Raw genomic sequence first — 26,379 nt, forward strand, 5'->3', positions numbered from 1 at the left:
TTCTGGTTTCTTGTTTTCTATCTTCTTTCCTTTTCCAGGTTTTCAATTGACTTTTCAGCTGCAGAGAGGTGCTGAAAACCTACTTTTCTCAAGATGTTTGACACCTTCAGGTCAAGGCACACAGAATTAAAATATTTAGGCAAATAAAAGAAGCTTACTCTGCCCACCGTTCGCTCTTTTTCTCGAAAAGGTAAAAGTTGCTGAATACTATAAAAAGATCACCAATATTCTCCTTTGGATTGTAATATTTTGAGAATTTGCTCAAAAATTATTTTGTAATCGAGGATCATGCGACTATTTGGGCGTCACGAATAGTCAGTGTTAAATGGCGAAAAATGAGACTGCAGAATTCTAATTTTCAGGCTAGTTTGTCCGTTTTCAAGAGCTGCAAACAGATAAAGGCATATTATGTAGATAGAAGCAGCAGATAAGCTACTTTCTGTTTTTATCGTAAACTTGCTAAGTTTTAACTTTCCTCCTCGTATGACACACATTTCTTGTGGCTCCTCCCCTGTTTCATCTTTTAAAGCAAATGGGGCGTTGTACCACAGTAGAATACTTCCTTCGTAAAATATTTCCAGACGAGGGTTGGTGCCACTCTGTAAAACAACTGATGTACGATGGCGACAGTGAAGAACTATTATAAAGTCGAGATGCAATAAGTGTTGCACACTGCATGCACACGCGTACCATCTAATAGGTCACGCCGTATAGTAAAAGGTTCGTTATTGCCTCTGTAACGCCGTGCCGATTTCTATGCCTTGTGTTCGTTGCTAATTCATGTCGGCATTGTTATTAAAATAACACTGGCTGCTTTCCAGCTTTTCTATCGTAAAGCAATACTGTAAAGCAATTTAAATTTGTCAAAAGTCACTCATTTCTTCTTTTTTTTTTTTTTTAAATGTTGAAATGGAACTGTCCTATTTGTCATGACGATTTTCATAAAGTTTTGGGCATAAATGTGAATGAAGTTGCGAATTTGATAAATGTATTCATCGTCTATAGTATCGACATAATCTTAATTCTTTGTAATGCTGTGTTTGAGACCAGAGATGTTGTCCAGAGAGGTTAACTTTGCTTAGTCAGAGTAAGCAGGTGACTAGCAGTAACAGAGTGTGTTGGAAAGTCTGGCAATGTACTTGGTTTAAAACGGATGGAAGCTGGCCTGCTCTGTAGTAAAGGCAGTATTGTTACAAAGGTTTTTTGTAATAGTCTGTTTTGAGAATACATATTGAGCAAATAAGATTATATTAACGGAAGACTAATAAAAGTCACTTTAAGATAGTTCACATTTTTATATTTGTAACTGTGTAGCTTCTAATTGTCAGCAGTGTGACTGAAGTTTGCTATAGAAATTATGTAATGAAACGTATTGTTTTGTCTTATAGTTGAAACAAGTTTCACAGGAGACAGTTGCACACATGAGAGTTATTAAGAAATATTTCGTTAACTTCTTTAGGTGTAAGAAAAGGTGTACTCCTGTTATGGCTTAATGAAGTACAGTTAAACTCTGCGTCTTCCTTCTCGTTTATCAGCCGTTAAGATTAGTTTCCCATTTTCCCATTTTCGTTTACTTTCATGACTCTTTTTGAGTACTCGCATTGTGCATCGCGATACGTGTACTGAGAAGCATTCACGAAAACTGGTAAGGTACCGTTTTGCATTGCACATCGCAAGTACGGCAAATGAAATTAGATTTTTGACAGTCACATCATTATTCCTAATAGCAATAAGTTGCAGAGCAGGCGAACGTTCCATGGGCACAGGTAGGCCAATAATTTTAATTACCACCAAAGTTAATGTTCGCTGCAGGGCACAGTGATTGGCAGAGTGTAGTTGTGAAAATAATACCAGTATCAATTCAGGGCTTAATACCAGTGAAATATTTTTGTAAAGTGCAACTTGTGTATTTTCAAGCAGTTTTGTCAGGAAGTCAGATCCGTTAATTTTTACGTTCATTTCCTGTGTAATTACAATAACTGTTGTGCCACAGTGACTTTTTGCAAGACTAAAGAGAAAGATTAGCATTATTAAGGGCCAACATTTTACATTAAGTCATTTTGATTTGCAGTCAGATGGCGTATGTAAGTTTCATTGAAAAGGTATTGCTTTCTTGCAGACCAAGTGTTTGATGTAACAGCTAGTCTGGATTTCGCATCGTGTAGCGTGGCTCCACATATTTCCTTTCAAAAACAACTTTTCACATAATTCTCTTGCCCTGCGTTCAGACTTATACGTTTGGATGTCAAAAATAGGTCTTACACACCAGCTTGACTATTACGAACACGAATTCGAATATATACGAAATTTTCAAAGTGCATCTAAGAACCAAAAATTTTACCACCGCAGCTAGGGCTAATCGATATTTTGTTTGTATTACCTGGTTATCAGGAAAAATAAAAAAAAGAACACCTGTTATAATTGAGGCCAGACAAATACCGAGAAATACTGGTTATTCAGAACTGAAATACCAGTACAGGTTTTAACAGACCAGTTTTTCCCGTCCCTACTTGCCATTACGTTAACTGATGAAAGTGGCGATAAGAAGGGCATCCAACCACAAAGTTAAGCAGCAAAATTGGTATGACTAGATAAGCGTTAAGAAAGAGAAATGCAATGTGCGTATGGCATTTGTGTCTGGGATCTGTCTTCTGGGTAAAAGATGGATGTCTGGTGCGAGTCAATTTAGTTGATGCTATTTCGGCGACTCACATGTCGTGATAACGATATGACAACGATCTGGTCCTGATCGGAGAAAATCCCCGACTCGGCTGGGAATAGAACCCGAAGACCATGATCTGCTGACACTAACAAAGAGAGAGAGAGAGAGAGAGAGAGGGGGGGGGGGATTTTTAAAGTGAACTTCAACCAGAGAGTGATACAGTAAATGTGCTGGCGTAAGCTGGCGCCAGCACAGCACGCACTGTAGAGGTTCCGAGAAGATCGATAGACGCCAATGACAGACCCACAGGAAATGCGCCGCTAACGCCCTTTCGGCCGTTAGAATTTAGATCGTAGCTGCAGACCAGAGAGCCACTCTGTCGCAGTCTGTTGCACCGAGTAAGTTCGAGTCTGTCATCCACGAGCCAATGAGTCGGAGTTACAGTCACAGCCTCTAGCACAGAATCAGGCAGCATGTAGCGACCAGAATAGTGTACATAGCGGACTTTGTTCTTCACCGGCAGTGAGGCTAACGTGAACTATTACAGAGAGCTTGTACCACAACGACTGCCTTGAGTTAAGTAATTTTCTGTTTTTATGGATAACGAACCCAGCTAATATACGTGTGCAGTTAGTGCTATAGAAAGAGGATAGCGGCCACCAAACAACAACCTCTACTGCCGCCCCCCCCCCCCCCCTTTGGTACAAGCCTACAGAGACATCGAGATGACAGAAAAATAATACTGTGCGTGAAGTATACCTGGTGAAAGCAAAGACACTGCCCAGGGCGAACGTCTCGGTGGCGCCCCTCTGCGCCACCCTCTGTTTGCGGGCGGCGGCCAGCTTCTGGTAGACCTTGAAGTGGCTTCGCTCGGCCGCTTTCTGCGCCTCCAGGTTCAGAGTCTCGTAGTTCTCATGCACCGGCAGCCACGTCGTCTCGTTGCTCGAGAAGCCTGCACACACGCAAAGTGATGAGCCTGTTTAATAGCGCGTTGGTCCACCTTTGGAATGCAATACAGAAGGCCTTCCACCTTCGCCAGCTAAAGTATTTCAAAATTTTATCAGAATGAAGTTTATAAGTGTCCCAGATTGGTGTTGGAAGTGGCGCAACAGAGGATGTGGAACGATGCCATTTAGAGAACGTAACTCAGACGCCGCGATTTGATAAACACTCTATGCTGCATGACTCATTTGAAAAACTCACACTTCATCTCTGAGTGCCTACAGGGCCTAGTTGTACAATAAGTAAAAATGAACATTGAAAATTACTAATGAGCTCACGACAGTGGCGGATCGATGTGGCACCGATCCGCCATTGGCCTGATAAATAACTATTAAATAATTTTATTGAGTACTGTGCCATCGCTGTCGGTTTCCTAAACAAGTATGAATGGTGCGGGAAGGGCACACAGGCATTACGGACCTGCGCTCGTCGTGCTGTCCCATTGAAAGGGCGTCCTGCAGGGATCCCTTGACCTGCCCAAAGTGACACCATCGTGGCAGCCCTGCGGGTCGTGCGCCACCTCGCACGTCATGTTGTAGTTGTCCTCCATGCCGATCTCTTCTCCGTTGTAGGTGACGGCGGTTCCGGGCAGCAGTGTCACAAGCATGTTCAATCCGTCCACCAGCTCTGGGCTGTACCGGCTGGCCACGCGCGGCTGGTCGTGATTTCCAATCTGAAACCATTATAAACACCGGTGCTTTTTCTATTGCGACTTTGTTCACAGGCTAACAGTGCATTATGTTATGACAAAGTCAGTTTCCTCAGTTACATGGTCAGAGCATCTGTTCGAAAATGTTCAAATGTGTGTGAATTCCTAAGGGACCAAACTGCTGAGGTCATCGGTCCCTAGACCTACACACTACTTAAACTAACTTATGCTAAGAACAACACTCACACCCATGCCCGAGGGAGGACTCGAACCTCCGGCGGGAGGGACCACGCAGTCCGTGTGACATAGCGCCTCTAACCGCGCGGCCACTCCGCATCTGACTAACATGAAGAGAAGTTGTGTTCAGTTTCTGGTACTGCCATGTATTTTTCGCAGGTGAGAGGACTGCAGAAGGGTCCTTTCGGCCTCTCTGGTCGTTTTAGTTCGAATAAAAAAATTCAACTATTTTTAAGTACGTGATTAATCCTAGAACTTCTAGAGCAATTAATCCAAATAACGTGTAATACTAAGTAGGATACACACGAGGGGTAGCCATAAGGCTAGGTTATCACCTCTAAAACTGAAGCTGCAGTAATGAAATTTGGTGATTCGGTTATGCATTCTTTCATGTTCACCCGTCGTTGTGACACATTTCTCCCAAGATGAATGAGTTAGCGAACACATTGGTTGCGGAAGTCTTCATTTTTGCTGTTCACGAAACGTTCACTTCATAAATGACCTCGTCGTCATTCTGAAAATTACACTCACTTAAAGGTGTCTTCATCAGCGGAAAGAGAAAGCAGTCATTTTGTTTGTCATGTCAAAAAAAGAGAATTCGAGAGCGAAAAATGGCTCTGAGCACTATGGGACTTAACAGCTGTGGTCATCAGTCCCCTAGAACTTAGAACTACTTAAACCTAACTAACCTAAGGACATCACACACATCCATGCCCGAGGCAGGATTCGAACCTGCGACCGTAGCAGTCGAGAGCGAGAAAAATTTGATAACTTAAATCAGCTGGAGACCGAAGGCCTCGCCGCAGTGGTAACACCGGTTTCCGTCAGATCACGAAAGTTAAGAACTGTCGGGCTTCACAAGCACTTTGATGGGTGACCATCCGGGTCCGCCAATTGCTGTTGACATGTGGGGTGTACTCAGTTCTTGTCAGGAAAATTGAGCAGCTACGTTATTGAGAAGTAGTGGCTCCAGTCACAAGAGCTGACAACAATCGGGAGAGTGGTGTTTTGCCGGCCGAATTGACCGAGCGGTTCTAGGCGCTGCAGTCTGGAACCGCGAGACCGCTGCGGCCGCAGGTTCGAATCCTGCCTCGGGCGTGGATGTGTGTGATGTCCTTAGGTTAGTTATGTTTAACTAGTTCTAAGTTCTAGGGGACTAATGACCTCAGAAGTTGAGTCCCATAGTGCTCAGAACAATTTGAACCATTTTTTAGAGTGGTGTGTTGATCACATGCCCCTCCACATTTGCATCCAGAGGCGCCTATCAGCTGAGGATGACACAGTATTTGGTTGGCACCGTTGGGCCTTCCAAAGCCTATTCAGATGGAGCTAAGTTTAGTTTATAAATAAGCAGTATGCGTGACTGTGGTCTGTCCAGAATGAGCCAGGGCACTGTTGTAGTAAGGAAACACCTACAACATGCAGCTGCCCGAGAAGGTTCTTTACATTCTCCCATAACCTTATCCAGACGTCGTCCAACCATTTCAGTAATATGCTCCTATTATGGTTTGCCCTTTAAAAGTATTGTTACGCCACGGAACAGAAAAAGGGAAGAAATCAGTTTCCTTTTTTTTTCTTTTTTTTCAGTTTACACTAGCACAATATCGTCCGAAAGGTGGCAGAGGTGGCGACATAGCTGTGCACCAGAAAGAAACAGTCAACACTGTAAAACCCCACAGGCATGAGCCACTTTCCTACATTGGCACCAATCACCAGGCGTAAACTACACATTCAGCAGAACGCCCACTGAGAGAGGGGGACGTATTATTTAGCTCTTTTTACATGGAGTAGCAAGCTATACCTCTAATGCAGTAATACCCATCAGTTACTTGAGAGTGGAGTTAAGAGCCTGTAACAAACCGTTTAGCAAACACGGTAGAAAGAGGAGCTCTGACCACGAGTAAAGAAGGGGGCTACATTCGGTCATAATGAACAGAGCATCACAGCATTGCCTTCTTCTCGTCTTCATAAATACCTCAGTTCTCCAGCTCTGAATTCAGCTGATCTAATGATGGCATTCGTTCTGAAGCTCTTGATTAAATAATAATTACGGTGTAGTGACATCCATCTACTAGATTTCTCGGCACTTCTCGTGAACATACTGCTTTCGTTTCCCGTGATAAAAAGAAGCAAATAATCATGACCTGCCTTTGTGCACTTCACATTTGTCGCCTGTCACATCGCTGGTGGGAAGACTGAGGATCTTCCACCATCAGTACATATCATCATGTGTATCGCAGTAACCCCACCGTCACTGCTGGGTGAGGAGGCCAAGTAGTGCCTCCGTCCTTGATCATCACTGCAGGCACTTCTGGGTGCCAGGGTCTACCTGTCTGTTTTAGCCAGGATCAGCCAAGTACAAGGCTTGGAACAGTGTGATACATCCTGGGTCATCATCACAGCTGTAAGCCAGGATCAGCCACGGCGTGGTAAACTTCGCGCGCGCAACATGTGCTGGCCGCATCGGCACAACTCTCTGTGTTCTGCAGAATCGTCCTTTCAGCGCTGTTTACTCTTCGCTGTTTGTTACTCATATGAAGGACGTTCACTGGTCCAGTGACTGTTTGCACGAAAAGAGGCAGTCTAGCGATCTATCGTCACTGTCCTTTATAATGAATGGAGCTACAGAAGAGAGGAATGAGAATTCTCTGTTCTCGTAGGCGACAGATACTGTTTATTTGCTATGAAGTGACGTTACAGTACCATGCACAAATAATTTAAACATGAACCTGACGATGAAAGAGTAAAATATTACGATGTTTCACAGATGGGATTCACTGTTCTGTACATCAAGAAGCACTTTGTGCTAAATTTGCTGCTTGGAGCACTTGAAGAAAATGGTGGTAGTAAAACTTCTGAAGTCGTAACCATTGTCAGTTGCAACAGTTTTCAATGGAACTGAACGAATAGTATGGAGACCTTATATATTACTGCAAGGTATATTCTTTAAGTCAAGGGGCAGGCCTGAAACGATTTTTCGATGTAAAACTAGCTATTGTTCAAATTATAAATGAAAAAGGTGAGCAGTAACGACTTCTGGAATGGATTGCAGACTTCGCATTTTAAGTGAACTCGATTGCACACTGCTCACAGTAAGAAATTGCAAGGTAGCTTCATTTTTATTTTGTGGGGATGTACTTAGAAAGAAAATTGAGTTGCAGAAGGAACACATTCTGACGAAGACGGTCCAGTTCCCTAAACTCACTGGCGCAGAAGAATGCACGACGTTTAAAGAACGTTTTGTGGTCTTGCAAGAATTACAAGGAAAGTTTTATAGAAGTTTTGAGGACACTGTCAGTCTTACATCTGTTTTCGAGCTGTTTTCGAGACCGTTTTCCGTTTCATTTGCAAACGCTCCTGTGCGTGTGCAAACGTAAATGACTGATCTGCTAGTTATTCCAGTTTTAATGTTAATGTCAAATCTTCTAAGGTTAAAATTGTCCAGGACGTCTACATTGCTTTCCTCAAATAGATTTTCCACAAGTCTTCATAATGATCTTGCAAAAGCGGCAGAATATTTCGATCGACATATTTGTGTGAAAAACCTGTTTCCCATTATGAAACTAAGTAAGCCATGATTGCGTGGTAGCTTGAGTGTGGAACTCTATGAAATTATCTGCGTCTGTCCATACGACGACAGTCTGTATCACATAAAAATTATATTATGTCGTCAGCGCTCCAGAAATAACTAATGATGATAATTTGTTTTGTTTGTTACCTATGTTGTTGAGAAATCTGGAATACAAAACCAAATCGTACGTAGTGCGCCTGCATTGCCATTTACATATGGTGCATTCGCTGTTTTCTCTCTTTTCCACCTACTCGCGCTGAGACAGCATGGCGCGACGGTGGGGCAAAATATGCACTAAGGCTGAGCGCTATGGCACTCGGGCCTCGGCATGGCCCACGAGGCGAAACTGTGACCACCCCTGCTCTAAGGGGTGTCAGCGCATAGTGCCACGTTACCTCTTCACCTGCCATACGGCAGCCCGCAATGCTTTGGGAGAACTACTGGTGTAGCAGCCTTGGCTAGAAGCACAGTCGAGCCGACAACAGGGGTCAACAGAATTCCTCCGAATCACTTGCACAAAGTTACAAACTTGTAAATCTGAATTTATAACTATTAGCTAGTAAATCAAGTGTTTTAGCAGTGAAATATGCTCTACAGGTTCCAAAACATCATCCTGACAGAGGTTTATCCTCTCGGCAACCATACAGTAAATCCGATAGGATCACACCTTGGCAGTTCAAAAAAGGAGTCAGAATCGTTGGGTTTTCATATTTTAGACGGTGTTGAACCCACCTGTTTGGACTGCTTGGCTTTGTTCCTTTGTCTTGGGATCATACTGATACAGCCAGTACTCATACATGGAGATAAGAAGGTACAGAAATCTCGATTGGCCTAACACAGTTGCAACATTTCCACTTCTGTCTCATGCTTTTTGAACAGGTTGTGCGCTTGCGGAATCCAGCGGACGGAAACATTTGTCGTGTTGTGCAAGGTGATCCATGACAGATATTCACCTTCCACATGCCTCGACTGTGAAACGCTGGTATTCAAACAACAGGGCCTCCACATCTGTTAAGAGTCCTGATTCTTCGCAGATATGTGGTCTGCCACAATGGAAACTCTAAGCCACCCAACCACTGTGTCATATGACAGCGCGTAGCTGGCGAATACATGCATCAACTCAGCAAAGATTGTGGCAGAGTTGCTCCCTTCTAAAAACAGAAAACGAATTATCGCGCGATATCCTACTGCCGCTATGTTCGGGCTTCTCTAGCGCCGTGTTAGGTGCTTTGTCGTGGAGATTTTTATGTGTACCAATACAATCAAGCAAAAGAATATGAATTAGGTAACCTTTTTCCGAGATGGTTGTTAAAACACTAATAGGGGATCGCTCCTCCTCGTCATCACCGATTTCGACCAAATTTATATAATATATGCACACCTCGGCCAGAAATGAAAATGACAGAATTGGAAGAATCAAATAGCCAAGCTTTTATAGGAAAAATATTTTTGGTGCGGATCGGACAAGGCATGAGCCAGTTTTATTTCAGCAGTATCCACTATGCAGTGATGGGCGTAGCGGAAACAGTGCAGAACGGAAATCTGAGGCTCATGGGTTCGATCCTCTACGCTGAAACTTATTGTTATTTTCAATTTTTATGTCACACTGAAAATACACTGAAATAATGCTGAATTTGCTGTATTTATTAATACATCGCTTGTACCCCCAGCCTGAAGGAAGCTCCAGTTCAGGTGAAATTTGCAGCACGCGTTTGCGGTGACGAGGGACGCGCACAATTAGCATATCAGCGCAGGCGCAGATCACTGGCGCCAGCAGCGCCACCTACAAGCACTGTATAAAGGGAGAAAAGACGGCCATGTGAACGTACTGGAATTGTTCTTTCTTGGTGTTGTTTTGCGTAAACAGCTATAGTATGCCTCATAAAAGACAGCTAGCGTCTATAGGCAAAGTGGATTATTCTTCACAGAAATTGGTGATCGTGTAGGACGGAAACAAGCTACTGTGCTGCGGATCTGTAATCTTTGGATGCAAAAGGGAATGACAAAAAATGGTTCAAATGGCTCTGAGCACTATGGGACTTAACTTCTTTGGTCATCAGTCCCCTAGAACTTAGAACTACTTAAACCTAACTAACCTAAGGACATCACACATATCCATGCCCGAGGCAGGATTCGAACCTGCGACCGTAGCGGTCGCGCGGCTCCAGACTGCAGCGCCTAGAACCGCATGGCCACTGCGGCCGGCAGGGAATGACAGACCGACTGGATTAATTGCATCCACCTCGTTCTATCACTATACGTGACGACAGGTGTATAGTGCGCACGGCAGTGGTGGATCGCTCTGCCACATCACGAACCATATCACAACAAATTCGGTCTGCTGGTCAACAAGCAGTGTCCGCGCGAACCTTCGGCATCGTTTGTAGCAGAGAGTCAACATAACAGCCGATTGCGCCGGTGATGGTGCAATGAATGACGGGCATGGAAAACCGAATGCAGTGACATTGCTTTTACTGACGAATCCCGATTCTGCCTGCACGACTACGATCGTCGGATTACAGCCTGGAGCCGGCCGCGGTTCTAGGCGCTTCAGTCCGGAACCACGCGGTTGCTACGGTCGCAGGTTCGAATCCTGCCTCGGGCATGGATGTGTGTGATGTCCTTAGGTTAGTTAGGTTTACGTAGTTCTAAGCCTAGGGGACTGATGACCTCATATGTTAAGTCCCATAGTCCTTAGAGCTGTTTGAACCATTACAGTCTGGAGGGACACCGTGGTCAGAGACTGTTGAACTGTTGCCTTATACATCACCACACTTGTCCTGCATCCAGTATTATGGTTTGGGGGTGGTACTGGATTCCACTTCCACACAGCTCATTAACGAGCTAGCGTTACACGTCTGAGGTTTTGGAGGGTTTTTTCCCCAGCCCCCCCCCCCCCCCCCCCACCTACCTTTCGAGCTCGCGACGGCCAAATTTCAACCGGATAATCCGCGACCACACGCTCGACGCAGCGTTCAAGACTTCTCCATCGCCCATTGGATTGCATTGCTGCCTTGGCCTCCACGTTCTTCCGATGTTTCTCCTACTAGTATCGATAACCTCTGGTCGACGATTGCGGAACGACTAGCCCGGGATACACCACTCGCTATGGCACCAGCTTAACTTTGGCAATACGTGGACGCAGCATGGACTACTATACACCAACAACACATCTAGAGCCTCTTTGATTGAGTACCGAGGTGTTTAGCACAGGCTATAGCCAACAATGGCGCAACACTCAATGTTCATTTCATCATCTTCCTCACATCACATGGGGTAGTATTTTGAATCACGTGATCTTTGTACTACATGTACATCACGTGATCTTTGTACTCCCAAATCAGTGCAAAGGAAAATTTTTGGAATGCAAATAAATTTCCAGGAGGGAATAGTATGGCGTACATGAGAACTCCGTATGTAAAATTAAATACTTATTTCTTTACAGCTGATGATTTACACGTGCTGGGGTAATATTCGTCGTAAAAACAGGGAATTTTTCACATCGTCTTGCACACGTATTAACTCAGCATTTTTTCAATCACAATGTAGTTTTAAAATTTCTGTAGAGAAACAAACCAGGTTCACAGTCATAAAAAATTTAGTCTCATCGCACAGACAGGCAGCAAACCATGCATACTGCATTATTTCGCCAAATACTGGCGACGATAGTTGTTCATGTGTAATGAACTGTAAATTGATGCAGACTTCCCGGGATATGATTTCTTCTTCTCTCTCTATAAGAGCAGCGTTTTGATAAAATTCTTTAACTGACGATAAAAATAGGCATCGGAGGGGTGCATTAGCTGCCGAAGGCTAAACCGAAACTAACGGGATGCGGAGTCCCGTACGCTTTAATTGACATCTCTTCTTGGAATGTTTCTTGCGGGGTCCACGTGGACGCTGTAAGTAAAATCTTGTTCTGGAAAATTATTTGTAATCAGATTTTTTGCCTTTCCTTTTCATCCATTTTATGAAAAAATTAATAAATACAATTTACTGACCAATGTTTAGGTTTAACGTAAGTAAGTAAAGTAAAAACTGAAGATAAAAAGTGTTTTGGTATAGGGACTCAAACCCATGATCCTCGGATTACCGTTCTGCACCCTTTCCACTGCGTGGAATTGATACTAACATAAAGTGCCCATGCCTAGTCCCATTATTTTTTTCTATAATCGTGGCACATGGAGCTCCAATTTCCGTGCATGTACCACAACTTTGTACGAAATCAGTGATGAAGAGCAGGCACGGTCTCCTTGTAAGAATGGTCCTCGCACTGACCAATGTAACCACTGCCATCGAAACTGCGGCTTTTCACTATTATTAACTGAATATTAATATCGTGTATCATCTATATCATTAAGATCGCTAAAATCATTTTTTAAATGTTAAGTGCTATTTGTAACATTCGTGGTTGGTGATACGGTTTTCTTGTTATCCCTATTAGAATTCAACGCACCACAATCGCAAGGATTAGCTACTGTCATAAAAAATATTTTGATGACTGGTCGGTGTAATTTGAGATATTTACTTACAAGGGAACCTCCCCATCGCACCCCCCTCAGATTTAGTTATAAGGTAGCACAGGGATAGGCCATGAAGAACTGAACACAGATCAATCGAGAAAACAGGAAAATGTTGTGTGGAACTATGAAAAAATAAGCAAAATATACAAACTGAGTAGTCCATGCGAAACGTAGGCAACATCAAGGAGAGTGCCAACCTACGAGCGCCGTGGTCCAGTGGTTAGCGTGAGCAGCTGCGGAACGAGAAGTCCTCAGTTCAAATCTTCCCTCGAGAGAAAAGTTTAATTTTTTATTTTCAGACAATTATCAAAGTTCAGACTCTCACACATAATCAACTTCGCTCTCCAAAATTCCAGGGCATGTTCAGATTGGCTTGGACATATGCACAATTTTACGGTCTACACACGGAAACATTTGAAAACGTAAAAAACATATGTTTTGACAGAGCACAGGGAAAACTGTGCGACTGTGAAACTGTTGCATTCATTTGTTGCAGTTTATGTGACAAACTCTTGTGTTTTCATCACTATTTTGGGGGTGATTATCACATCCACAAGAAAACCTAAATCGGGCAAGGTAGAAGAATCTTTTTACCCATTCGCCTAGTGTGCAAGTTAGGTGGGTCGACAACATATTCCTGTCATGTGACGCACATGCCGTCACAAGCATTGTATAGAATATATCAGACGTGTTTTCCTGTGGAGGAATCGGTTGACCTATGAACTTGCGATCAAAAGTTTTCGGTTCCCATTGGACAGGCACGTCCTTTCGTCTACTAATCGCACGGTTTTGCGGTGCGGTCGCAAAACACAGACACTAAACTTATTACAGTGAACAGAGACGTCAATGAATGAACGGTCAGATCGTAACTTTGCGAAAATAAAGAAAGTAAAATTTTCGCTTGAGGGAGGACTCGAACCAAAGACCTCTCCTTCCGCAGTCGCTCACTCTAACCACGTGACCACGGCGCTCCTCGGCGTACTTTGTCCCTAATGTTGCATATCTTGCACATGGACTACTCAGTTTGTATATTTTGCTTATTTTTTCATAGTTCCACACAACTTCTTCCTGTTTTCTCGATTGATCTATGTTCAGTTTTTCAAGGCCTATCCACTGTGTCAATTTATAACTAAATCTGAGGGGGGTGCGATGGGGAGGTTCCCTTGTTAGTAGCTAATTCCTTCCGTCCTGGTGGGAATAGCGTCATGGTATAAGTTCATCGCGACACTGATAGTATTCTGGAAACATCGTAATACACGACTGCTCAAGCCGCTTATACTTGGACGGCAGAACTAGTCTCAAGGTGCGCACATGTCGGGCAACAGTCTTGGATAGATGATCCGTACCATTAGCATCAAATGACATGGCGGTACGCAACCTGCTTCATATTCGTGCAGTATTTCTCGAACCATTATTATGCATTCTTCGGGCGATAAGATGGTACATTGTCTCTCCGAAGGTACGTGTCATCGGTAGGCTTCTGTAGATGAAAAACAGTTGGGAACTCCGGCTGGAGTGGCCGAGCGGTTCTAGGCGCTACAAAAAATGGTTCAAATGGGTCTGAGCACTATGGGACTTAACTTCTGAGGTCATCAGTCTCCTAGAACTTAGAACTACTTAAACCTAACTAACCTGAGGACATCACACACATCCATGACCGAGGCAGGATTCGAACCTGCGATCGTAGCGGTCGTGCGGTTCCAGACTGAAGTGCCTAGAACCGCTCGGCCACCAGCGGCCGGCTAGGCGCTACAGTCTGGAACCGCGCGACCACTACAGTCGCAGGTTCGAAACCTGCCTTGGGCATGGATGTGTGTGATGTCCTTAGGTTAGCTAGGTTTAAGTAGTTCTACGTTCTAGGGGACTGATGACATCAGAAGTTAAGTCCCATGGTGCTCAGATCCATTTGAACCAATTGAGAACAATGATTGTATAGCTGGATCCTGCACCGTTAGCTAGAACAGACATTGACAAAAGTATAACGGGCCCAATGTCGTCAAATGAGGACATCCCCCACACAAACAATACTCTCTTTCTCCATATATAGACTAATACGTAGGCAATTCACAGTTTGCGTTAAACGGAATTGAAGAGTATGCTAACTTCGTCACAGGTATTCACTTACCACCCAGTTGGACCAGAGGCCCTGGTTGACAGTTACTTCGAGCCAGTCATCCACGGCGCTCTTGAATGTCGCTGCATCGGACTGGTTGTTGACATCCGTGATGAAGACGAAGTTAAAAGAGAAATGTGCCCCAGGACTGCTGTCATTGCCATAGTAGCGCACCACTTCTTCGTACGTTCCGTATGCCTCTGTCATCATTAACCTGCAAAGAAAATCATCTGCTGTATTCTACACCTCAATGCAGTTACTCTTCTTGCAAAATCTCTTGTGAATGTTCCGAAGATAAAGTATCTGCCCTGCAATCCTTCAAGAAGGCTGTTAATCGCTTTGCATCAATAATAACATTGTGATAACAATACTGAAAAGCGTAAACAAAACTGCAGTAACACATCTCTGTAGTTCGGAAAACACACGGATGAGCCGAAACATTGTGACCACCTGCACAACACCGCGTTGGGCCACCAGTGGAAAGCAATATGGCGGCGATTCAGAGCGGCAAATGGTTTCGACAAGTGCTTTGTAGGTATGCGGAGGTATGTGGCGCCGAATGTCCACGCACGGGGCACTCAATTTCCGCAAATTACGCTGCAGTTCTTTATGGGCGCGAACTTGCGCCCGATACCGTCCCAAAAGTGTTCCATCGTGTTCACATTCGACCAACAGGATGGCCAAGACATCATCGTAAGTTCATTGACATCCTCCTCAAAGAACTATAGCACGATTCTGGTGAGGCGCACAGTTATCCTGGTGGAATATGAAACTGCCGTCGAGAAAGACATATTCAATTTCAACTCGGATTGGGGATGGATGGGGAAGGAAATGAGCTGTGACCTTTCAAAGGAACTATGCTGACGATCGCCTTGCATGATTTGTAGAGATTCATGAAACCTGAATTTCGGTGAGCGGTCGGGATTCTTTATTGTGCCTATTATTGCACCACCACTTTCTGTAACATCACACAACTTGATCTGTATGCAGGTTTTACTCGTATATAAGATGGATACCGCCCTCGATGTATGAAAAATTAGAGCCGTACTGTGCCGCACAAATCGAAGGATTTCAAACAAAACACACATACATGAAAATTCTAAATTAGCTCATCATATTCATTTCTATTTTTGTTTCGTTATTTACGTTTCATTTTAACCCATTCTAATTACCTACAGGCCGGCCGAAGTGGACGAGCGGTTCTAGGAGCTGCAGTCTGGAGCCGCGCGACCGCTACGGTCGCAGGTTCGAATCCTGCCTCGGGAATGGATGTGTAAAATGTCTTTAGGTTAGTTAAATTTAAGTACAGGGCTATTACAAATGATTGAAGCGATTTCATAAATTCACTGTACCTCCATTCATTGACATATGGTCACGACACACTACAGATACGTAGAAAAACTCATAAAGTTTTGTTCGGCTGAAGCCGCACTTCAGGTTTCTGCTGCCAGAGCGCTCGAGAGCGCAGTGAGACAAAATGCCGACAGGAGCCGCGAAAGCGTATGTCGTGCTTGAAATGTACTCACATCAGTCAGTCATAACAGTGCAACGACACTTCAGGACGAAGTTCAACAAAGATCCACCAACTGCTAACTCCATTCGGCGATGGTATGCGCAGTTTAAAGCTTCTGGATGCCTCTGTAAGGGGAAATCAACGGGTCGGCCTGCAGTGAGCGAAGAAACGGTTGAACGCGTGCGGGCAAGTTTCACGCGTAGCCCGTGGAAGTCGACGAATAAAGCAAGCAGGGAGCTAAACGTACCACAGCCTACGGTTTGGAAAATCTTATGGAAAAGGCTAAAGCAGAAGCCTTACCGTTTACAATTGCTACAAGCCCTGACACCCGATAACAAAGTCAAACGCTTTGAATTTTCGGCGCGGTTGCAACAGGTCATGGAAGAGGATGCGTTCAGTGCGAAACTTGTTTTCAGTGATGAAGCAACATTTTTTCTTAATGGTGAAGTGAACAGACACAATGTGCGAATCTGGGCGGTAGAGAATCCTCACGCATTCGTGCAGCAAATTCGCAATTCACCAAAAGTTAACGTGTTTTGTGCAATCTCACAGTTTAAAGTTTACGGCCCCTTTTTCTTCTGCGAAAAAAACGTTACAGGACACGTGTATCTGGACATGCTGGAAAATTGGCTCATGCCACAACTGGAGACCGACAGCGCCGACTTCATCTTTCAACAGGATGGTGCTCCACCGCACTTCCATCATGATGTTCGGCATTTCTTAAACAGGAGATTGGAAAACCGATGGATCGGTCGTGGTGGAGACCATGATCAGCAATTCGTGTCATGGCCTCCACGCTCTTCCGACTTAACCCCATGCGATTTCTTTCTGTGGGGTTATGTGAAAGATTCAGTGTTTAAACCTCCTCTACCAAGAAACGTGCCAGAACTGTGAGCTCGCATCAACGATGCTTTCGAACTCATTGATGGGGACATGCTGCGCCGAGTGTGGGAGGAACTTTATTATCGGCTTGATGTCTGCCGAATCACTAAAGGGGCACATATCGAACATTTGTGAATGCCTAAAAAAACTTTTTGAGTTTTTGTATGTGTGTGCAAAGCATTGTGAAAATATCTCAAATAATAAAGTTATTGTAGAGCTGTGAAATCGCTTCAATCATTTGTAATAACCCTGGACATATATACGTTCTTTTAATATGTACGGCCTCCTCCTGGAACGCTTTGTATACAACTTTTTATGTCTTCATTCTGTGTCTGATACAATGCTTTCAATTGGATCAATCGTTCTGTTTAACCACAAACGTCACCAAGCAGCACCGAGTTTGAGGGCACAATGTTCGAAAGCACTACACAACCCTCTCTGCAGCATCCACTGTGGAATTAACTACTGTCTGCAATAGGTGTTCGTCAAAGGTGGAGGATTTTCGCTACAGAAATTTGCAGATATGGATTTAATGAATGGTGCAGAAATGTATAGTAATAGCAAAAGCCAGCCGTAGTGGCCGAGTGGTTAAAGGCGCTACAGTCTGGAACCGCACGACCGCTACGGTCGCAGGTTCAAATCCTGCCTCGGGCATGGATGTGTGTGATGTCCTTAGGTTAGTTAGGTTTAAGTAGTTCTAAGTTCTAGGGGACTGATGACCACAGCAGTTAAGTCCCATAGTGCTCAGAGCCATTTTATAGCAAAACCGGAAGAATGTACAGACAAAATTTTCGCAACAGATGTCATATTAAGACAAATACTACCGCCAGAAAGTGAAACTTACAGTCTGGAACCGCGCGACCGCTACGGTGGAGGTTCGAATCCTGCCTCGGGCATGGATGTGTGTGATGCCCTTAGGTTGGTTAGGTTTAAGTAGTTCTAAGTTCTAGTGGACTGATGACATTAGAAGTTAAGCCCCATAGTGCTCAGAGCCAGATACCTCGCAGTATCTTTAACCTTTAAGGTTTGTCCCCAGAGCTGTCATGTGCAGCCTTCTGGATTCTGTTGGTGTGTTCCAGCGCTTTTGTGTTTAGCAAGGAAAAGTTGTGCGTTTGTAGCGTTTGGTTTGATATTCCACTGGCTGAACCAGGTTTCCAGTAGTGATAGGGTTTGTCTGGCGGTTTCTTGTGTTGTTGGTGCGTGGCACCATTAAGCTGTGTCGTCTGCGTACAGCGTCAGACCCTCATTCCACTTGTTGGGTACTGGGATGCCTGCCGTGTATAATGTGTATAGCAGGGGAGAGATGATGGCTCCCTGCGGAACTCCTGCTTTTGGCATGAAAGGACCTGATTCCGCGTCGTTGGGTTGTTTGCTTTCAGGCGTCTCACGTACCTGCAAATGACCATCCGTCCGACGGCGTCTCACGTACCTGCAAATGACTATCCGTCCGACGAAGCATAAAACGTTATTCATTTGAAAAGAATGTCCATTTGCGGTACTGGCCTGCAGATTCCAGCCTCCGTCGTTGGGTAGTGGGATGCCTGCCGTGTATAATGTGTATAGCAGGGGAGAGATGATGGCTCCCTGCGGAACTCCTGCTTTTGGCATGAAAGGACCTGATTCCGCGTCGTTGGGTTGTTTGCTTTCAGGCGTCTCACGTACCTGCAAATGACCATCCGTCCGACGAAGCATAAAACGTTATTCATTTGAAAAGAATGTCCATTTGCGGTACTGGCCTGCAGATTCCAGCCTCCGTCGTCGACGAAAAGCAGTAACCATGACTGCATGACCCAGACGCCTGCTGTGGAGGTTCATACGCAGCAACGTTTGTTGAACGGTAGTTGAGAAGCCATTGTTGGTAGCTCGTTGGTTCATCTGAGTCCTCAGTTACTCAACAGCTGCACGTCTGTTCGCCTGGATTCATCCGAAAAAATGACGTTTTGCCATTCGTGCACCCAGGTCCGTCGTTGAGTACACCAGCGCAGGCGCTCCTGTCTGTGATGCAGCGTCAGGGGTAACCGCAGCCATGGTCTCCGAGCTGATAGTCCAAGCAAACGTCGTCGAACTGTCCATGCAGATGGTTGTTGCCTTGCAAACGTCCCCATCAGGGATCGAGACGTGGCTGCACGATCCGTTACAGCTATGCGGGTAAGATGCCTGTCATCTCGACTGCTGGTGATAAGAGGCCGTTGGGATCCAGCACGGCGTTCCGTATTACCCTCCTGAACCCACCTATTCCATTTTCTTCTAACAGTCATTGACCAACGCAAGCAGCAGTGTCGCGATACGATAAACCGCAATCGCGATAGGCTACAGTAGGACTTTTATCAAAGTCGGAAACGTGATGGTACGCATTTCTCCTCCTTACACGAGGCATCGCAACAACGTTTCACCAGGCAACGCCGGCAACTGCTGTTTGTGTATGAGAAATCGGTTGGAATCTTTCCTCATGTCAGCATGTTGTAGGTGTCGCCACCGGCACCAAGCTTGTGTTAATGCTCTAAAAAGCTAATCATTTACATATCCCAGCATCTTCTTCCAGTCGGTTAAATTTCGCCTCTGTAGCACGTCATCTTCGTGGTGTAGCAATTTTAATGGCCAGTAATGTAGTTTCACTTTTGTTGATATACATCTAAAAACCACTTTTCAAGATACGATCCATACAGTTCAATTGCTCTTATTAGTCATTTTGCTGTGCCTGACAAAATTACAATGTTTTTTATTTCTTCGCCCAATATTTTATTTCCTTTTCGAAATTTGCTCTTGGTTTTTTTCACACCTTTATCAACCTATACACTAAAAAACACCAATCTACAATGCTCTCTTACTCCCTTCTCAGTTACTGATTCCCTTTGATGTCCTTAAACTTCAGTACGTCCTGAACTGCGGACTTGTTTCTGCACGAGTTGTAAATAACCTTTACCTACTTGTAAAATCCCTGCTACCGTCAGAATGTCAAAGAGAGTTTCCAGTCAACACTGTCTAACGCTTTCTCTAATTATACAAATGCTATAAGTGTAGGTCAGGACTGCCTCGCATGTTCCTACATTTCTCCGGAGCCCAAACTGATCCATCTCGAGATCGGGGTCTACTAGTTTTTCCTGTCTTCAGTTAATAATTCGTGACTGTACCCACATACTGTTTAGTTATATTGTATAAATGCTGTCATTAGTATTTCGTTATTAGAGCTAAGACAGTAAAAGGTTCTATTATGTAGACAATATTTAGTGTATCGCGCCACCTTTTTCAGATATAAAAGAGGGCAGCTTTCAGATAAGAGTATGTAAATTAATAAATCACCCTTACACCTTGTAATGGTTCTTTATTTGCGAAACCATTACCACCCGCCAACCCTATTTTTCGATATCGTAGATTAATGAATATTTTTCTGCGTAAAGTTTCACATTTTTCACTCTATTAAAATTTGGTTTCATTTTTATATGTATGTACGTCGATATTTGGAGATGCTGAAATCGATATAATATCTATTGTGAATAACTTTGTGCTTATTGTTATCTTTGATGCTCTTTTGTGACTTTTGGCGCGGAAGCGTACAGGGTAGTCAAGTTTTCGTGTTGAATATGAACAGTCTTGACTTTGTGTTGGAAATAAAAAGATGAGTCGGAGTTGTGGACAATGAAAAATGTTGTGAGTTTTATTAAGAGCAGTAACGCAGTAACGGCTGCGAAATTGTATGATAAAGTGATGTTTTGAACACGCGAAAGTATAAAAAGTTTAATAAATGTGAATTTTTGTGAAAAGTGAGTGTCAAGAATTATTTTCAAGTGACCATTGTTTAAAAACATAAATCATCAAATTAATCCTGAAAGATTGTTTTCGTAATTTATTCAAGTCGGCGTAATTAACATCCGTGTGCATTTCGCACCAACAGCGATAGTCATGCTACCTAGACAACATTTTCAATTACGAGCCAAAGCCCGAGCGAGATCGTCGTTGGATTGCATATACAAGATAAGTGATATTATTGTTAATTTTCTTCAGTGACTGCAATCAATTGATGTAGCAATACCTGCCACATTAAAGACCTTTTAGTTGCGCAATAAAAAGATCATCCTTTGAGTGCGCGACGTGATAATTTTTGAACTAATTAACTGTTAGTGGAGGTATTGTTATAACCTCACAAATAGAAGTAACTCCGCTACGTCTCACGGAATCGCTTGGAACGAGCCACTCACTTGTCGGTGCCGAACGCCTCGACTACCTCCCTCCACTGCCGCACCATGTCGTACGTGCCGTCCTGGTGTTTGGTATACTTAGAAGTCAGGCCTCCATCCACTTCTTCCTCGTCTCGGAACAGACCGTCTTCGAACAGGTGAGGCACTGCATCCATGCGGAACCCGTCCACGCCTTTCTCCAGCCAGAACCGCATGAAATCCTGCCGAACACAATCAACTCATACGCTTTGGAACAACAAACATGACATAAAAATGTTCTGTCTCAGACACAGAGCATTCTTATTAATATATTGTAAAGGGTTCACCACCCTGTTGGAGCAAATGTAATCTCGATTGCTCACTTGCTAGAACGACATTTCACAGGCGCTGCCTGAGACATAAAATATCTTTGCCCCTGTTAAAAGAGAGCGGCGATAGAGTCGCAGATGAGAGCAGTCTCTAACGCAGTTGCAGTCGCTCGCTGCTACATTGTAGTTGTAGTCTGTCGCTGGTACAGCGCAGTTTATAGTTAGTAATAGTTAAAGCCACAGTGCAGAACAAATTGCAAAATTTTATTATATGGAACTGAATAACAATTGCGATCAGCCGCAGAGCTAAATGATACCATGGAATAAGATGTTGATGAACACATGAATAATTGTTAATTTAATGAAAAATAAACAGTGTAATTAAGTCAACCATCTATTGTAAGGTAAATTTTATTATTTTTATTGGCATTCCCGTAGTTAAGTCACTTGTCTGAGATGTTAATATGAATTTGTTTCAATCTTTTCCTTTGTGATTCGTCAGCACCAGTTGACCCAGATTTGTTATATATTCAATTTTCCCGTGTTATGGATTGCAGATCTTTATCAATAACGTAAAAAAATTTCAGAATTGTTTTTACTAGTCAACTATAAAAGTATAATTTCCCCTTAAGTCATTGCCAGACCCTAACCAGTCATTTATCTAAATTAAAATATTCCAGAATTTTTGTCTGATCACAGTCACGTCCTTTTTAGTAATCAGAGACCAGCCGTGCAGCTGTGTCACTAAGTAAAGTCAGATTTTCTAGTAAATCGGATCTCAGACAAATGTTATCCAGTATTAGTAGATAGGCCAGCATTCCACTAAGCTGTGCCATTTACTAGCAGATATACAGACAGCGTTATCCAGCGACACCATCACGAGGTAAGAATTTTTTCAGTTAATTTCTCACGGACACATTCAGATTGATTTCACAGGGCCATGGCGTAGCGCTGCTTACATCAAAATTTGTCAGTTTTTAATGAGTCAAGATATATCAGTTTTCATACGTCAGAATTTAATTATCCAAATTTAATTATTTTTTTATTTTCTGTTCGGGGAGGTTACACATCATTTTATATTTTTTTATTTATACGAGAAGGTTACAATACGATCGGTTTCAATGTCTTCTGCACCGCCATAAGATATGGAAAGAGAGAACACAGCGGGGCTAGTCCAATTGGAAAAAGAAAAATATTTAACGAGGTAAGTGAGAGAACTGAACACATAACACTGGGAGAACACATACCAAATTATTTACATAAAACTCTTGGTTAAGAAAAGCATGTCACATTAAACTTCAACATTATAAGAAGCAAAATCAGGGCTGCGGGAGCGTGCGGTATGAAGTCTATGCCTTTATTACTAAGTCTATTCGCAACACATTTTGCAGGCAGTATCCACTCACACCTGCAAAATTCTACACTACTGGCCATTAAAATTGCTACACCACGAAGATGACGTGCTACAGACGCAAAATGTAACAGGCAGGAAGAAGATGCTGTGATATGCAAATGATTAGCTTTTCAGAGAATTCACACAAGGTTGGCGCCGGTGGCGACACCTACAACGTGCTGACGTGACGATTGTTTCCAACCGATTTCTCATACACAAACAGCAGTTGACCGGCGTTGCCTGGTAAAACGTTGTTGTGATGCCTCGTATAAGAAGGAGAAATGCGAACCAGCACGTTTCCGACTTTGATAAAAGTCCGACTGTAGCCTATCGCGATTGCGGTTTATCGTATCGCGACACTGCTGCTTGCGTTGGTCGAGATCCAATGACTGTTAGAAGAAAATGGAATCGGTGGGTTCAGGAGGGTAATACGGAACGCCGTGCTGGATCCCAACGGCCTCTTATCACCAGCAATCGAGACGACAGGCATCTTACCCGCATGGCTGTAACGGATCGTGCAGCCATGTCTCGATCCCTGAGTCAACAGATGGGGACGTTTGCAAGGCAACAACCATCTGCACGGACAGTTCGACGACGTTTGCAGCTGCATGGACTATCAGCTCGGAGATCATGGCTGCGGTTACCCTTGACGCTGCATCACAGATAGGAGCGCCTGCGATGGTGTACTCAACGACGAACCTGGGTGCACATATAGCAAAACGTAATTTTTTCGGATGAATCCAGGTTCTGTTTACAGCATCATGATGGTCGCATCCGTCTTTGGCGACATCGCGGGCAACGCACTTTGGAAGCGTGTTTTCGTCATCAGCATACTGGCGTATCACCACCCGGCGTTATGGTATGGGGTGTAATTGGTTACACGTCTAGGTCACCTCTTGTTCGCTTTGACGGCACTTTGAACAGTGGACGTTACATTTCAGATGTGTTACGACCCGTTGCTCTAACCTTCCTTCGATCCCTACGAAACCCTACATTTCAGCAGGATAAAGCACGACCGCATGTTGCAGGTCCTGTACGGGCCTTTCTGGATACAGAAAATGTTCGACTGCTGCCCTGGCCAGCAAATTCTCCAGATATCTCACCAATTGAAAACGTCTGGCCAATGGTGACCAAGCAACTGGCTCGTCACAACACGCCAGTCACTGCTCTTGATGAACTGTGGTAACGTGTTGAAGCTGCGTGGGCAGCTGTTCCTGTACACGCCATTCAAGCTCTGTTTGACTCAACGCCCAGGCGTATCAAGGCCGTCATTACGGCCAGAGGTTATTGTTCTGGGTACTGATTTCGTATGATCTATTCACCCAAATTGCGTGAAAATGTAATCACATGTCAGTTCTAGTATAATATATTTTTCCAATGAATACCCGTTTCTCATCTGCATTTATTCTTGGTGTAGCAATTTTAATGGCCAGTAGTGTATTCTTTTAGGACACATAATTAAGGAAATATAAAGTCACAGCCACTGAGATGCGTGAAAAACTAGGTTTTCTTAAAACGGAGAGTACATTACCCATACTGTCCTTATCCTGCAGTTGGTAATGACATAACTTAGCGACTTACAACAAACGTAAAACATAATTTCAAACCTCCTCCAAATTTTTTTCACTCACATGCTTCACGCCAAATATTTAACAAATCACGTCATCTATAAAGTAATGAGAAGTTCGAAGCTGTTTTATTCTGGTGAGGATCGATTCGTTAAAGAATTCTCAGTCTATTGGCATCTTGGAATGGGCTATGTGAGGCATGTTGTCAGCACACCGCTCTCCTGGCCGTTGTCAGTTTTTCTGAGCGGAGCCGCTACTTCTCAGTCAAGTAGCTCCTCAGTTTGCCTCACAAGGGCTGACAGCAGCCCGCTTGCCAGCAGCGCTTGGCAGACCGGAAGGTCACCCACCCAAGTGCTAGCCAAGCTCAACAGCGCTTAACTTCGGTGATCTAACTGGCACCGATGTTACCGCTGCGGCAAGGCCGTTGGCAGATATACATATATACGTTCTTTTAATATGTACGGCCTCCTCCTGGAACACTTCGTATACAACTTTTTATGTCTTCATTCTGTGTCTGATACAATGCTTTCAATTGGAGCAGCACCGAGTTTGAGGGCACAATGTTCGAAAGCACTACACAACCCTCTCTGCAGCATCCACTGTGGAATTAACTACCGTCTGCAATAGGTGTTTGTCAAAGGTGGAGGATTTTCGTTACAGAAATTTGCAGATATCGATTTAATGAATGGTGCAGAAATATACAGAAATAGCAAAACCGGAAGAATGTACAGACAAAATTTTCGCAACAGATGTCATACTTAAGACAAAGACTACCGCCAGAAAGTGAAACTTACAGTCTGGAACCCCGCGAACGCTACGGTCACAGATTCGAATCCTGCCTCGGGCACGGATGTGTGTGATGTCCTTAGGTTGGTTAGGTTTAAGTAGTTCTAAGTTCTAGGGGACTGATGATCTTAAAAGTTAAGTCCCATAGTGCTCAGAGCCGTTTGAACCATTTGAAACTTACAATAAATTGGGCATATGGAGTCGCAAAGACTGTTGACAAGTGATGAGTTGCACAGAATTTGAGAGCATCGTGTCGCGAAGTGTGGGACAAAGCTGATCAACAAAAACCGTCAGCTTGCTCGTGAAATACACACTTCTACTGGTGGAGCAGCAATTGCAACCGCATCATAAACAGTGTGTGCAACCATTGAGGTCAAACGATTATGAACTTAGAGTCCTGCTATGAACTATCCAGAGAAATACTGCAGTGCAGAAACAGCAGGAACTGGTTGCCGTGACTGACATGTCTGAATGGATGATAATCCAAATTCAAATGGCTCTAGGCACTTTGGGACTTAACGTCTGAGGTCATCAGTCCCCCAGAACTTAGATCTACTTAAACCTAACTAACCTAAGGACATCACACACATCCATGCCCGAGGCAGGATTCGAACCTGCGACCGTAGCTGTCGCGCGGTTCCAGACTGACGCGCCTACAACCGCTCAGCCACAGCGGCCGGCGATGATAATCCGTACGCCACTCTCGTCTAACATCACTGGCAACGGTTCTCTAGCAGCTTGAACGTTGGAACTGTACAAGACTGGCTGCCGAACCTTGTGACTGGTGCACATTGTCTAATGTTCATTTCAGGCACGCTGCCGTACCTGGTGGAGGCTGTGCTCTTTGGTGCCGCCAGAAGATGTGGTTTCAACATGACGCGCTAAATACCACTGCTGTATAAATGTCCGTGGGCAAATGAATAACAAATATACTCCTCAATATATCACAAGTTGAAATCCCATGCCATCCCCAGTACGATCGTTCGCTTTCCCCCTG

General features: G+C 44.0%; 1 protein-coding gene across 1 annotated transcript in view; it reads right to left on the reverse strand.

The window, feature by feature from the left end:
* The window catches only part of LOC124620491, a 274,372-nt gene that overhangs the window by 220,819 nt on the left and 27,174 nt on the right, over window positions 1–26,379 (reverse strand). Inside the window, exons 5-8 of the mRNA XM_047147076.1 lie at window positions 21,349–21,548; window positions 14,770–14,971; window positions 4,085–4,337; window positions 3,422–3,614 (exon numbers count right to left, since the gene is read on the reverse strand). Of these exons, the coding sequence (XP_047003032.1) occupies window positions 3,422–3,614; window positions 4,085–4,337; window positions 14,770–14,971; window positions 21,349–21,548 (848 nt within the window). The remainder of the gene's footprint in view (window positions 1–3,421; window positions 3,615–4,084; window positions 4,338–14,769; window positions 14,972–21,348; window positions 21,549–26,379) is intronic.

Source organism: Schistocerca americana, chromosome 1 (assembly GCF_021461395.2).
Source record: "Schistocerca americana isolate TAMUIC-IGC-003095 chromosome 1, iqSchAmer2.1, whole genome shotgun sequence".
In the NCBI taxonomy this organism is placed as follows: Eukaryota; Metazoa; Arthropoda; class Insecta; order Orthoptera; family Acrididae; genus Schistocerca; species Schistocerca americana.